The sequence below is a fragment of the Hyperoodon ampullatus genome, assembly GCF_949752795.1.
Source record: "Hyperoodon ampullatus genome assembly, chromosome: 2".
NCBI classification, from domain to species: domain Eukaryota; kingdom Metazoa; phylum Chordata; class Mammalia; order Artiodactyla; family Ziphiidae; genus Hyperoodon; species Hyperoodon ampullatus.
The window spans coordinates 7,458,506-7,474,648 of NC_136915.1; the positions used below are offsets into that span (position 1 = coordinate 7,458,506).

Below are 16,143 nucleotides of genomic sequence, written 5' to 3' on the forward strand. Positions count from 1 at the left end.
TAAACATGTGCTTATCATGTGATCCAGCAATCTTGCTCCTTGGTATTTACCCAAATGAGTGGAAAACTTAGGTCCACACAAAAACCTGCACACGGATGTTTATGGCAGCTTTATTCATAATTGCCCAAAACTTGGAAGTAACCAAGATGTGCTTCAGTAGGTGAATGGATAAATAAACTGTGGTGCATCCAGACAATGGAATATTACTCAGCACTAAACACAAATGAGCTATCAAGCCATGAAAAGACATGGAGGAAACTTAAATGCATTACTGAGTGACAGAAGCCAATACGAAAAGGCTACATGCTGTACGATTCCAACTATAGGACATTCTGGAAAAAGCAAAACTAAGGATGGGACTTCCCTGGGGGTCCAGTGGTTAGGGCTCTGAGCTTCCACTGTGGGAGGCACGGGTTTGATCCCTGGTCGGGGAATTACATCCCACATGCATGCTGCAACTAAGAGTTTGCGTGCTGCAACTAAGGAGCTGGTGAGCCACAACTAAGGAGCCCACGGGCCTCAACTAAGATGCAGCGCAAATAAATAAATAAATAAAAGCAAAACTACGGAGACAGTAAAAGGATCAGTGGTCACTAGGAATTCAAGGGGATGGAGGGATGAACAGATGAGCACAGAAGATTTAGGGCAGTGAAATTACTTTGTATGATACTACAATGGTAGACACATGTCATTATACATTTGTCAAAAACTATAGAATGCACAACACTAAGAGTGAACCTTAAACTATGGACATTGACACTGTGTCAATGTTCCTCAATTGAAATAAACATACCCTCTGGTGCAGGATATTAATAATGGGGGAGGTTGTACGTGTGTGGGAACAGGGGTATAAGGAAACTCTCTGTACTTTCCATTCAATTTTGCTATGAACCTAAAACTGTTCTAAAAAATACAGTTTATTAGTTTTTATTATTTTTTTGAATGCAGTGGATTCTCGAAGCATCTTAGCATTTAATTAATTCTGTGCTTCTAAGTAGATCCATGTTCCCTAAACTTATGCACCAAGGCATCCCTGCAAACATACAGGGAAGACATAGGTTATTTTAAATTTGAAGGAAACAAGTGATACTTTGAGTCTGTCAGGTACCAGACAAACTGCTAGCTCGAGGTAGTTCACAGCTCAACATTAGATTGCAATGCATTCCTTTTTATGGTGTCACAGCTTTGCAAGGCTGAGTTTTTAGCAGTTGCTGTGACCCAAGGAAGTGGCCTGTGAAAATCAACACGGAATAGAAAAGAGGGCATGCATGTCCGATCTTACTTCAAGCTTTGAGAAGTCGTTGCTGTGCTCAACAGGGGCACATATCCCATGAGTAAGTTCCTGTGATTATTTTAAGATGAATTAAAAGTATTATTATATTATTTTTTCTTTCAACTTCTTTGTGTTTTTTTAAACAGCTACTAAGTTATTAGGATATAAATATTAAGATGTTAGGATACAAATATTAAGCTGTTTGGACCTAAGGAGTTAATTAAACAGAATTGCTGGGCATTTCTTTTAGCTTGAAGGCTCTGTGAAAAGATTACTGAGGCACCCAAGGTACTGTGAACAAAGAAAGTTAAAGAAGCTCTGGAGCAGACAATGAATAGAGATACATTCATGATGTGAGTTAAGGCTAAAAGGGAAGCGTTCCAGACTCAAACATTCAGGCAGAAGAGACTTTCTGGCTCAACTGAAGGCTAATGAGATGCAGTAATAATAAGCACTTAGGTTGGGTCAATACTGAAGAAGGCTGACTTCATTTATTTTATATCAAATGCTATTCAGGTTGGAGTTCAGGGTGACAAAAACCTCTAGGCTTATCTGCAAGGCCACTGTTAACTCTCCACATGGCACACTTGTTATACATTCTCTTTGAGTCCATTAACATATAACCATAAAAGTTTATTAATTTTTAAAAATGCTATGTTCATTTTATGCTATGGGAATTTCACCTGAAATTTTAAAAAGGGAGGGGAGAGTTCTATGGATTTGAGTTAATAAAACAGCAAACACATAAGGTATACTCTAGTGTTCTAAACACTGACAAAATCTGTTTAATCTTATAGGGTTAAACATATAAACACCAACAGGCTCCTTAATCTCTGTGTGTGAGTTTCTTCCTCTGTACAAGGCAAATAAGGGAATAGCAGAGCTGGGATGTGAACCAGAGTTGGCTAGAGAGTCCATGTTCTTCACCATTCCACGACACTCCTAGGGTGCCAGCACTTATTCTGTGGGGATCCAGAGGCAGAACCAATACCAAGGTCTTTCTGACAATGAAGGCTGCCCTCCAAAATGGAAGGAGTTCCCCGATTAGATGAGTTCCAGCGGGGACTGGTCAACTGACGGCAGTGCTCAGACAGAGAGGATCACATCCAAAGCTGCACGAGATCATTTCTCAAGCTCTCGTCAAATCCAAAACTGATTCCAGCACAGTGTGCAGATTTCTGAGGTATTTGCATAAAAAAGTGATACAAAATTTAAAAATGTAACTTTGTCAATACAATGTACCCTTTCTTCAGAATTTTTAAAACTCTACTCCAATTTTATCATCTACCCTGACTCAACTGCACATGAAAGGTTCATAACAAATCACCCAAATGTATGCTTTCTGAATATTATTTATGATAGAAAGAAACAGGGTTAAAGATACTCTTGGCTGGTCTCCACTATGTTTCCTACTTTTCATATTCTGAGCTATAAAAATATCATACTCACAATAACAATAACAACTTCACTCGTTTCCTCTATGGTAAAATGGGTTGATTAAACTAAATGAAATTAGATTTCTAAAATACCTTCCTTTCTAGAATTCTAGCCATATTAATGCAGAAACTGATTTTTGAAGATAGATTAGGAGATTTTTTTGAATTTAGTGGTTTAAAAGTACTTAACGTTCTAATGCAATGATATTCAAGTAACCAGACATTATTTAAGTGGGAAGACAAATTGCCAGATTTTAAAAGTAAAGGACTTTATCATACTTTATCATAAAAGGGGAGACGACCTCTCAAGAGGAAACTGAATTTATGGAATGTAGTCTAGCTGAGAACTAGCTCACCGGTCACCGAGGGAAATGCAAAAACAAACCATTCCCCACCAAGACAAACAGGACACGTACATGCCCATGCACAAATTACTCCAGATTCTGAGAAACCACCAAAAGATTTTTCAGGAAAATAAATCAGACTTCTTCTATTGTGGTAGTTATAAAAAAACATTTTTACAATAAAATCAGCCATTTAAAGGTCTCAAAAGGGACATATCATGTGAGGAAAAACAAAGATAGTAATCTCTTTAAGTATTGAATTTTTTTTAAAAAGACTTTTTCCCAGATCTCATCCTACAGAAAATACTAATGAGTAATTGTACACTACCAAAGAAAAAGCCCAAATAAATCTGATTTTAACATCTGCTTATACTTTGTCACCTATTCTTGCCTTCTCCCTCATTAAAAACGTGTCCTACAGTGAAATTAAAAAGAAAACCAACATAATAATCCCCAAGCACACAAGATGCTGACTCAATACTGACTCTGCCCACTTACAAGAGCCCCTCGCTGGCTGCAGAATGTGCTGCACACAACAGGCAAATCCAGGTCTATAATGAGGGCTATAACTCCAATCCCATCTTCTGCACTCAAGAAAGCAAGTGATAATGTAAATAAGAGACAGGATTATAGGAATTAGTGAATTAACTCTAATTACTCTCTTTTTTTAAGTACATCATTTGCAAGCTTTGCTTTGCTGCTTCAAACATTATTTAGAAGCAAAATACTGTTGGCATATTCCCCAACTGTATTTTGACATTGACATCAACCACTGCCCTAGAGCAGCAGTTATCAGAATGTGGTCTGAAGACTCCTGCGGAGGGTCCCCAAGCCTCCCTTCTCCAGCTACATGTCTTTGTGAGGCCAGATTTTCTTCACCTACTTCAACCAATGATCAGGCAGCAACAGGTTGAATGCAGAATCCCACTGCCTGTGGTTAAGAATCCGCCTGCCAATGCAGGGCACACGGGTTCAATCCCTGGTCCAAGAAGATCCCACATGCCGCGGAGCAACTAAGCCCGTGCGCCACAACTACTGAGCCTGGGCTCTAGAGCCCACGAGCCACAACTACTGAGCCCACGTGCTGCAACTACTGAAGCCTGGGCACCTAGATCGGGTGCTCTGCAACAAGAGAAGCCACCGCAATGAGAAGCCCGTGCACCACAATGAAGAGTAGCCCCCGCTCACCACAATTACAGAAAAGCCCCTGCGCAGCTACACAGACCCAACACAGCTCTCGCCAAAAAAAAAAAAAAAAAAAAAAGAATCCCACTGCCTTCTCTTAAACCCACATTAAGAGATAACAAAAATGTAAAGCAATGCCAATCTTCTTACTAAATTGGTTTTTGTTTTGGAATATGTTGTTATTTTTAAACAAAAATATGTTGTTACCATCTAATGAGTTATTAACTGCTATTTTAAATTAATAATTAAATATTTTAATAGGTTCTCAGTTTAATTTCTAATAGAGTAATATTAATAGATAAAACCCACATAAACACAAGCTCTTTGAGGTCCTCAGTAATTTCTGAGAGCATGGGGGTCCTCAGTCTAAACAGTCTGGAAATCCTAAAGGACTAGTTAAATAGATCGCACTATATCCCTCTAATGTATCATTATACCCACCATACCTAGGACAAATGTTTAATGAATGACACTGAGAGAGTTATGAAACACTCTGAATAAAATAAACTCATTTTGTTTGAAACTTTGGCTATGTAGATAAATTTTTACAAGGGGGAAAGAAAACTAGAGATATGTACAAAAGTGTCAAGACTAAGGATCTCAAAGGCAGTATTTTCGGTCATTTTAACTTTTTCTTTTTTGTACTGAAATGTATTACAGTGGGTGGGGGGACAATCTGGAGCAGCATTTCCCAAAGTGTGTTCTATGGAACACCAGTGCCACAACACGCTCCAGGAAGGGCCCATGGTCAAGTTACCTGGATAAATGTGGATTATATCCCTGTGTGGCGATTCTTCAACACGCACGACTACACTAAAGGTTCTGAGAAGTCCTACAGTAATGAAACCTGTTTAACAGCATTTCCCAAACTTAGGTGACCAACAGACACCTTTTACCAAGTAACACCTATCCATGTAACATCCTTAGGGAAACACTGTCTTAGCAATCAACGTATCCTATATAACAGTTTGAAGAGGAAGCCTACAACTGATCCTTTATCATTACTGTTAGAAATCACCATGTCACCATTATTTAGAAAGGATGACCTCTAGTAAATGACACCTACAAATCCAATTGAGAATTTGGGGGGTTATGTCAAATACATGTTTTTACATTTGCTTTAGTAAAATAATTCTACAAAAGTATAAATTTAATTCATATAGATTCAGGGACTTGAAAAATTCAAGGAAAGGTTTTATTATTATTATTTTTTTTTGGCCACACTGCATAGCACGCGGGATCTTAATTCCCCAACCAGGGATTGAACCTGTACCCCCCACAGTGGAAGCACGGAGTCCTAACCACTGGAACGCCAGGGAAGTCCCAAGGAAAGGTTTTATTTACTTTTTAAAAATACTTATGTATTTGGCTGCACTGGGTCTTAGCTGCAGCATGCATGTGGGATCTAGTTCCCTGACCAGGGATCGAACCATTGGCCCCCTGCACTGGGAGTGTGGAGTCTTAACCACTGGACCACCAGGGAAGTCCCCCAAGGAAAGGTTTTATTTTTTTTTTTTTCCAAAGGAACCCGACCATTACAATTCCACTCATTCATTCATTCATTCATTCATTTATGGCTGCACTGGGTCTTCACGGCTGCGTGCAAGCTTTCTCTAGTTGCGGCGAGCGGGGGCTACTCTTTGTTGCGGTGCACTGGCTGCTCACTGCAGTGGCTTCTCTTGTTTCAGAGCACAGGCTCTAGGCACGCGGGCTTCAGTAGTCGTAGCAGGCGGGCTCAGTAGTTGTGGCTCGCAGGCTCTAGAGCACAGGCTCAGTAGTTGTGGCGCAGGGGCTTCGGTGCTCCGCGGCATGTGGGATCTTCCCGGACCGGGGCACGAACCAGTGTCCCCTGCATCGGCAGGCGGACTCTCAACCACTGCGCCAACAGGGAAGCCCTTAAATAGCAATTCTTAAGTAAAATTTTCTTTGATGAAAAACATTCAGTACATCGGACGGTAAGTCATTCGTTTAAACGATGCACATCAGTGAGTATTCTCTTGAAGGGGCGACCTGCACATACAGGCAGTTCCCGGCGTGGCTGACACTCCGCCTGCTGAGGGCCTGCTACACCCCTGCCTCTCTTCCACCCTGGCCACCCCAGGCAGTGCTGTCACCTGGGCACCAGGGGGCTTGCTGGCCCGGGTCTCCTCTCTTCCGCTGCCTCTCTTTCTTTTTTGGGGTCGCAGTGAACAGGCCTCACTCCCTCGGTCTCCTCGCACAGGCTGGGTCACGCAGATCATCGGGCTCCTAGTCCCTCGACCTTTCTCTTCCTGGAGGCTCCTCTTCATTCCAGGCCCAAGCCAACACGCCTCACACATTCTCTGAAGCTGCTCCACTACCCCAAGACCTACTTACCACACAACGGGAACCAGCATTTCGTTGGTTTATATAATGATTAATATTATAAGGCTGTGTGTGGGCTGTGTTTTACTGCATATTTGCCTGATTTTTCAACTCGTAATGGGTAAACTGGTTTCTGACCATCACTTTTGGAGCTTTAAGCAGTTTGTAACAATGTTTCCAGGGGAAAATATAACTTGAGTTCCAATCTGAATTCCTAACAGAGTGATATGAATTGCCTTTTCAGGTCATCTGGGAATCAGAAATGGGTCCCAGGAAACAACACATCAAGACAAAGCCAGGCTAAGCAGCTGAAGAACAGGCACTAGAAGACAACACAGAGCTGGGGTGGTCTCACCTGGGCTGAGTTCCCCTGACTCAGGCAACCTGAGCTCAGAGAAATAAAACGTGCCTGAGCGTTTCAGGAGACAAGATTTCAATCTGACCAGAACTAAACACCGACTGACTTTTGTCAGCCACCACTGGGGGTTTCCTCAGGTGCCAGGGTTCCACCACCGCCCACTGCACCAGCCTGCCTCAGTTTACCTGTCTGTACTTGGGTTTCCAAAAGATAAGCAGGTACAGTCAGGACTGCTCTATTCCAAGGCAAAGCTTCTGCTCCAAATCCCCATCGGCTCTCCTATACCCCTGAGATGAGTTTCTAGATAAAACAGAAACTTCAGGAAACCCTTTTAGCCTTCTCCCTTCAGGCTTAAACAACCGAAGCCTGGCCTGAGTGGCCCATGTTTGCTTTCTCGTTGCCCCTGGTTCACTCTGCCCATCAGCACTGAAAACCACAGAAGCATATACACCATTTTAAAAGAAAAGAAAAAAATGCAGTGAAGACACACTTGCCTTATGCATTACTTTTTAAAAGTAGTGATAAATATATCAAACCTTTCAATACTCAGAAAAGACTAATTCTAGAAAAAAATAGGGTCAGTAAACTTTATTAACTGAATAGGCAAATTTATTAATTACCGGCACTTATGACCTTTCTAAAACATTTCATCAAACAAGTATTAATGTTGCAGTTATTATTATTAATTGAAGTCACAACTGGGGGAGAGGCTATGTTATTAAATTATCCCACTGGTACATCTTCCTCCGATTAGAAAAGGTTTTTAAATGTCAGATTTCATATAAAAGAAGCATTTAATTCATTTTCCATTCTAGGCTTTGAATGTTTCTAAGATACAAGTTGCTTCCCTTAATTAAGCAAGAGAAGGCTTCGTACACTTGTGCATGGACTTTTTAAAACCCCTGCCAAATCAAAGTGCCGTATTCAGGAATCACGTGCAGATATGAATGGATATTTACAAACAACTCAGAAGCAAGATCAGAAATGTTGCCAACTTGGGGCTTTATAATTCAGGCTGGGGGATTATCAAGGGACCCTACCATTAGCACAGCACTAGCAGATGAGGTGCTCAAAGGCTGAGAATGGCTGCTGCCTACCTTTCAGCCCTCCCACCGTTCTTCATGACCGTGGCCCAAAGTGAGAGCGGCCTGGGGAGAAAATTAAATTCAAGCCGGTGCATTTTGCTACTTACTAGCTACTCTGATAAACATGTGAAACGCACGGCAAAAAGCAAGGTTAGGGATTACCCAAGAATTTTAATTATTTCTGTTATCCTTGTTACTAATTCCATGAGTAATAGGAAACTGGCATGAATTAGTCAAGGCTTTTTAAAGGTAAATATAATCTGCTTGACGGAAAGGCTTTAATCCCCCAAATCAAAAGCGACCCTGTTCCTCAATTAGCCTCTACCTCCCATGTGCTCGCATTGTCTGTTGTGAACTGAGTATGCTCTGTCCTTCGCCAGGTGCTGGGGGACAGAGCAGAGTGTGCAGTCTCCACCCCGAGGCCACCAGTGAATGAGTCTTCCAGTGGCGGGGGGCGGGGGGGCGGGGCGGCATCAGTGGGGAGGGGCCGCTGAGGAGGGCTGGGCCTCAGCTGCTTCATCTGAGAGGTGCCCAGAGGACCAAGGGCTCTGGCTAAAATCTCAGGGTCAGGCCCACATCCTATGAATACTCTGGCCACATTAAGTCTATCAATACTCAGGACCAGTTTCCTGGGCGTGCCGGGCCCCATGCTTGGTTTAATGCTCTGCTGCCATCTTGAAATTCCTAATCATTTTTTAACAAAGGAGCCCCACACTTTGACTATGCAGCTGGTCCTATCAATATTCATCATTAACTACGTCTGAGATACACAAAATTAAATGTGACTGGATTCTGCATTTCAGATGGAATAAATTTTGCTCTTTAAAAGCCACTTATCAGACAACCTCATACAAATCACTCAAGTTTTACACTATCTACAATTTGAGTTTATGACCTTCAATTTTTTTTTCTTGGTGGTCCTTAAAATGAAAGTACTGTATTAGTACTTTTAAGATTTAGGAAGAGCTCAGAATAAATATGTCTTCCCTATACTTTAAGCAGGTATTAAAGATGACATTCATTTTTACTGTTTTAAAATTCACTTTCAATCTAAAGACATTTCTAAGTGTTTTATACTATGAATTGAAGATTGGGTAAATAACAAAGTTTACTTAAAGAATAAATCAAAGGACCAGACAAACTAATTTACTTTAACAAAGTACTTTTTAGCCAATTATTAACAAAAATGTAATGAATGAAGAAATGTCACTTTCTAAACTAGCCATAGTTTAAGAATTCTAGTGTTTCTTACAATTCCTTTCATAAAGTTAAGCCCTAGATATTTACTCTGCTGTGACTAGGGTGTCCCCCAATCACTGGGTCTGCAGCATTGTACTAGCTCATTCCTCAGACCACAGGCAGAAATCAGGGCCTGGGGGATGGATGCTTGGCCACAGATGCTCTCAGCCTTTCTTCAAGTGAGGGGTGACAAAAACAAAGAGCTGCATGGCTGGGTGCCTGCAAAGGTTTGAGGGATTGATAAGATTTAGTCCTAAGGAAAGCTGACTGAAGTCCCAAACAATGTTTTGAAGAAAATGGTTTCTTTGTGAGCTAGCAAGTGCCCAGGCTGAATGATCAATTGTCAGGGACGTGTGAAGAAACGTCTCTTTTACAGGGAAGGCTACTTAAGTGCAGAGGACAGACCTTTCAAAGCTCCTTTCAACTCAAAGTCTAATGTCCTGGGTAGAAATGATATTGGGAGATAGGGGTGAAGGAAGGAGTTGGTTGGATGAAATGCCGATTTATCCTGAGAGCAGGAAAAAGAATCAGCAGCTTAAACCTGTCAATAAGAAAACACTTAGACAACTGTGAAATATGTATCTAATTAAAAAGATGCTCCTGGGAGTGATTATGGAGGTCAAGAGTGAATGTAGAATGGTGTAGCTACTCTGGAAAACAGTTTGGTACCTCCTCAAAATGTTAAACATAGAGTTATAAGACTCAGCAATTCCACTCCAGTTATACACCCAAGAGAACTGAAAATGTATGTCCACACAAATATATGTCCAAGAGAACTGCACATGCATGTTCACAGCAGCATTATTCACAGTAGCCACGAAGTGGAAAACAACCCAAATGTCCATCAACTGATAAATGGATATATAAAACGTGGTCTATCCACATAGTATGGAACATTGTCTTAGTCTCTCTGGGCTCTATAACAAAATACCATAGTATTTTGGCTTACAAACAACAGAAATTTATTTCTCACAGTCCTGGAAGCTGGGAAACCCAAAATCAAGGTGCCAGCAGATGCAGTGTCTGGTGAGTGTCCATCTCCTGGTTCAGAGCCATCTTCCCGTTGTATCCGCCGGTGGCAGAAGAGGCAAGGGAGCTCTCTGGGGTCTCTTGCACAGAGGCACTGATCCCATTTGTGAGGGCTCCACCCTCATGATCTAATCACCTCCCCAAAGCCCCCACCTCAAAATACCATCACATTGGGGATTAGGTTTCAACATATGAATTCTGGAGGGACACAAACATTCAGTCTATAGCAAATATTATTCAGCCATAAGATGGAATGAAGCACTGATACCCACTACAACATGGATAAATCCTGAAAACATCCTGCTAATTGAAAGAAGCTAGTCACAAAGGCCACATATTATAATGATTCCACTGATATGAAATGTCCAGAACAGGCAAATCCATAGAGATAGAAAGTAGATTAATGGTTGCCAGGGGGGAATGGGAAAAAGGGGAATTTGGAGTGATTGCTAAGGGATATGGGGTTTCTTTCAGGGGTGATGAAAATGTGCTGCAATTAGATATTGGGGATGGTTGCACAACTCTGTGAATATACTAAAATCACCGAACTGCATACTTTAAAAGGGTGAATTTTATGGTATGTGAATTGTATTTCAATAAACCTGTTTTTCAAATTAAAAAAGAGTGGATGCAGGAAAGGAAAGTCTTCTTTTGCCCTAAAACAGTAAGTTCTAGAAAGTACAGATCAAGGTAGACTTGAAGAGTAGCAGACTTGATAGAACAGTTCTTGTCACGAGAGAATGAGACTGGTTCAAAACATATTCGTGGGCTTCCCTGGTGGCACAGTGATTAAGAAACCACCTGCCAATGCAGGGGACACAGGTTCGAGCCCTGGTCCGGGAAGATCCCACATGCTGCAGAGCAACTAAGCCTGTGCGCCACAACTACTGAGCCTGCGCTCTAGAGCCCGCGAGCCACAACTACTGAAGCCCGCGTGCCTAGAGCCCGTGCTCTGCAACAAGAGAAGCCACCGCAATGAGAAGCCCGTGCACCGCAACGAAGAGTAGCCCCCCTCCCTGCAACTAGAGAAAGCCCGCGCGCAGCAATGAAGACCCAACGCAGCCAAAAATAATAAAAAATAAAATAAAATTCAGACATAACTGCTGCAAAGGAAAATTCCAGGAAAAAAAAAATTCATGTCCGACCAAAGGTAAAAAAGAAACACCTGCTTCTTCCTCCACCATGCCACTGCATACTTCTCACTGGGGTTCTGGAATAGAAGGATGTTAACTTTCCTACGTATCTTATTGGTTTTTAAGAAGTTCTAAATTCCATGACTTTGAAGTAATTGAATCTTCGCCTAGAACTTTAAAAATAAAAAAGCCTTAGCAACAGATCTTGTGGAAGTTTTTAATCTAATATCATCCTACAGCTAAATGAGAAAATGAACAAAAATCTCTCTAAAACATAGGGAAGAAACGACCTATCAAATAGGGGACAACTGGATGCTGTGCCCCAACTCCTAGATGGTGGTGACTCTATGGAAAAACGGGCACCTTGCATCAGGCTGACATGCGGGCAGGGCAGGGCAGGACTGTCATAGTCTGAAGCTTCCTAACTCTGGCCTTTGCATAGCCTCTACTGGTGTCAAAATGTCACTTGTGAGGGTTTGGGGTTTTTTAAACAGTGCAAGAACATGACAATGCATAAATCATTTCCACCAACTTTCAATCTACATTCTGGAGACAGAATAGCTCTACTAAAATCTAATATCACAAATCAATATCTTAAATTTCAATCATAAAAGATAAATTTCTTAAGTACCTCTGCTCTTACCAAATCATGACCAAAGTATATTTTTAAGAACGTAATGATCTAAAACCTCAATCAGAAGGGGTGAGAAATAAGACTCAATGATTTTCAGAATAACCAAATCTCCTATTTTGTTTCAACTATTATAAGCAAAAACTCTATCCAAAATATTACATTGTCCTATCTTAGAAAGCAGTAACGAAAATAATTCAATCCTTTTCTTTCATGTCTTAAATATTTAATATCCCTCAGGTTCCTCATTTTATATGTTAAGAATTGGTTGAGTAAGCTTAACCAAGTCCTAAAACTAGTATCATGGAATTATAGCATTTTCTAATTCCAATACAAAAATAATGTTATCATATTTCATAAAAAATTCATTTATTGGTCATATTCCTCATACCTAAAACTTAATTAACTGCTTTTTTTGGCTCAAAAATCAAATAGTACTGACCCAGATAATGTATGATATGAATTCCTACAACTTCCTTTTAAAAAAGAATTTCTAGGAAACTGTTTGGTTTTATGTTTTTTTTCCTGAAAGCAGTATGCAGCCAAAAGCTGGATTCCAGTTAACTGAGGGTTCCAGTTAATCGAGTCACAGCTCTTAAATCGAAATACATTCAGGATTATTAATATTTTATTATTTCTTTAGCAGTTATAGGTCTCGTGAAATAAATTTACTTCCAGCAATAAAAATGTTAAATTAAGTGTAATATTTAGGTCTACAATAAAATTATTTTTCCTCAAAGTTGCTTGTGAAAAACAAGGTAAAAAATTAAGCTTTCCCAAAAAGCTGAGAATTACAGTTTTTTTGAAAAATGAACTCGAAGTGGTAGCCACAGAGCTACAGCCGTCAAAGGCTGATACAGACTTTTATGATCTAATACTCCAATGCTGCAATCAACATAATGAATCCTTGAAAAATTATCTACTAATGAAGTCTTATATCCGTGTTGTAGAATTCAAGCTCCTTTATACTCTGTGATGCTTTTCTCAGTACCTAACACTTATCTGTCAGGTAAAAATCAGGATGTAAAAACACTAAGCTGCCTAAACTGGAACAGAGTTATACATTCATTCACAAAATACTGTGTGCCTACTGTGTGCTGATACATATGTGAACAACACAGACCAAAATACCCTTCCACTTTGGGGCATAGGTTCCAGTGAGGGGAGACAGGCGATAAACAGAATAAGTAAATAACGGAGCGTGTTAGAATGGGGTAAGTGCTACGGAGAAAAGAAAAAGTGAAGCAGAGGAGGGAAGATTCAGGGGTTCCGAGAGATGAAATTTCAACCAGGATGGTGAGGAGAGGCTCCACTGAGAAGTTTGTGTGCAAACAGAAAAGTAACAGTGAATGTTATTTATTGGCTTTGAAACGCATTACAAGATTGCATTTATTTTTATTTAATATTCATAGAAGCTTTCTATTTTCTTGATTTCAGTTATCTATTTCCCGATCACTGACGGACTGGAGAGAAGGCAGGCGGTACAGGGTATGCCAAGGAAATTTCTCCTAATATTTTGGTTTACTTGATTTTTTTTGAGAACTACAGCTACAATTAAAGTGAAATTTAGGGTTCTCCATAAAACAACGAATTAATAGTCACAATGGAATTTATATTACAAAACCTCACATCTCTCCTTGTTTATACGTTTCTTTCCCCCATTATTTTTAGAGGTAGCTACAGTATGAATGAACAGCAGTTACTAATGTCACACTGTTTTGCAGGATTAAAAATTCAGGTATTACTTGAAATGATCATCTTTTACAATTAGCCCACAGAAAGTGTCTCCACAAACTGCCTATTTAAATACAAAATTTATTTGTAACATCTCAAAATGAAATCGTTTTATTAGCATTTCATGGAACATTCATGAGACGTTTTTCTAACCTGCAAGCTGGAAGAAAAACAACAAATGCAATAGAATAACTGATGTTTAAAATGTGTTTTTATTTGGAAGACTAAGATTCTTAAGCATTATAAATGTACCAAGAAAAGCTTAGAGAAAGTTAGCAAATTACAAAGGACTCAAGCCCTCAACACGTCTTTCACATAAGATTTCTGTTAGTCCGCCATAATGAAGACATGTGATAGCTGAAATCTTCAGTAACGCTAACGGGCTCATTAATTAGCCCATTTGCTAATTCAATACTGAACACCAAATGCAGGTGAATGGACAAACTTAAGAAAATGTGGATTTTAACAAGAAATATTATCACTGACTAAACTCAATATACTTGAACTGTTCCCAAAATACCCAATCCAAGCACATATTTTTAAGCTGTGTGGGTTTTCCCCAAGAGAAGCAAACTTTGACATTTTTTTCTTGGATCTATGAGACTTAGAGACCTCCATCCCACATCTGGAAAGAACATTTCAAACTTACCTTGATGTAAAATCAAACTGAGAGCAATTAGATACTTAGTGACTGAGACCTGAATTTGACAGAGTCAAAAGAATGTTAGAAATGAGATAAATGAAAGAAGTATTCCAAGTTTATCATCCTGGATGTGAAGAAAGGAACATACAACAAAACATGCACTTGCTTCTCCTGCCCTTTCATTTGTGAGCACCATACTTCTCTTGATATGTCATGCCCAGAAAGAGAAAATGATAATTATTTTAAAAGCTTTGCTAAATTGAAATATGACCATTTCATTCGGCCTTCCATCAACCCTCCCTCTCTCAAAATTTTTGATTTAAAAAATCAGAGCAAGTACTCTATAGACTACACCTAGATTACTTTGCTCCAAGGCCGAGGAAAATGTTTATGATTCCAAGATCCACTCGGAAGCATATATCTGCAATGCGTAAGCTTTTCGTTGGCAAAGATCAGTCAATATCAGAGAGCGTGTAACGCTGAAAAGGTTAAGCGGTTGAAGGTTAAAACAACAACAAAACAATCGATTCACTAAGTAATATGTTTTTGCCAAGTAACCATAAAATAATCTCGGCCCTAAGGAATCAAAGAGGGGTTTCTCGTTTTTGCACGACCTAAATTACTGTCAGAAAAACTGCACCAAGGCGTCGGGGGTGGAGGAGAGGAAGATTTCTGACACCGGGTGAGACGACGGTCGTAAACCTCATCACAATTTCACCTTTGGGTGAAAAGGTGGGAGGGGAGCCAGAAGTTTCAGCCTCGGCTCGTTCGAAAACACGCTTAAAAGACCCTGGAAGGAGGCGGAAAAGGGCGAAGACGCCGCATCCGCGGTAGAGCAGCAGCAGATAATCGGAATCTGGGAAAAGGATGCGGAGAAGTGGGCTCTTATATAAGCACACACCAAAAACCGTGCGTGCACCCCCGGCCTGATTCACATCTCGGCACACAACACACGTACCCGGTATCTCACCCCAGGGATGCCTCCCCAGCCTGCGGGCGCTGCCGAGGAAGACTGACCCACGCTTCGGCCCTTCTGCACGTCCCCCCAGATCCGTGCAGCCACCAACCCGACGCGGGTGCGATGCGGGCGGCCAGCTTCCCCCAGGCGCCTGCAGCGCCCCGACCCAGAGCCGCGCGCCGGGCCCCGAGCCCCGCGTCCCGACCCGGCTCCCGGCGCTCAGCCCCCGCGTCCCTACCCGGCCCCGACGCTTACCTCGCACGGCCCAGACCCCGCCGCCGCATAGCAGCCCGGCCAGCAGCAGCCAGGCGGCCGGGGCCAGCGCGGGAGCAGGGCGGCGCAGCATCGCTCCGGCTCCCGGCGCCGCGGCCCGCCCGAGGCGGGAGCGACAGGGACGCGCGCGGGGCGCCGAGCGGGGCTCTCGTGGCCCGAAGCCGGCTGCTTGGCGCCGCGGCGAGCACTGGGGTCCGAGGAGGCGCCGCCGCCGTGACGCTGGGCCGCGCGCTCGGGCCGCGGGCGCCCTCCCCTCGGCGGAGGAAGCGCTTCGCTGGAGGCAGCGGCAGCAACTAAGATGGCGGCGGCGCTCTCTCTCGGGTCCGGCGAGGGTACCCGGCCGGGGGCGGGGTGGCGGCGGGAGGGGCGGGGAGGGGAGCGACGGCGAGGCGCGCGCGCGGCGCCCCGGGGAGCGCGCGGGGCGTGGGGTGGGGGCAGGGCGCGCGGGCCTCCGAACCCGCCGGCGGCGCCTGGAGCGC

At 42.2% G+C, this 16,143-nt stretch overlaps 1 protein-coding gene across 3 annotated transcripts in view; it reads right to left on the reverse strand.

Annotated features, from left to right (window-relative positions):
- CLSTN1 (calsyntenin 1) overlaps nt 1–15,854 on the reverse strand; it is a 78,484-nt gene extending 62,630 nt beyond the window's left edge. For all 3 annotated transcript variants that reach the window (XM_079697972.1, XM_079697973.1, XM_079697971.1), the window contains exon 1: nt 15,647–15,854. In XM_079697972.1, coding sequence (XP_079554098.1) covers nt 15,647–15,737 — 91 coding nt within the window. In that variant the 5' untranslated portion in view covers nt 15,738–15,854. The remainder of the gene's footprint in view (nt 1–15,646) is intronic.
- Nucleotides 15,855–16,143: the final 289 nt, after the last annotated feature.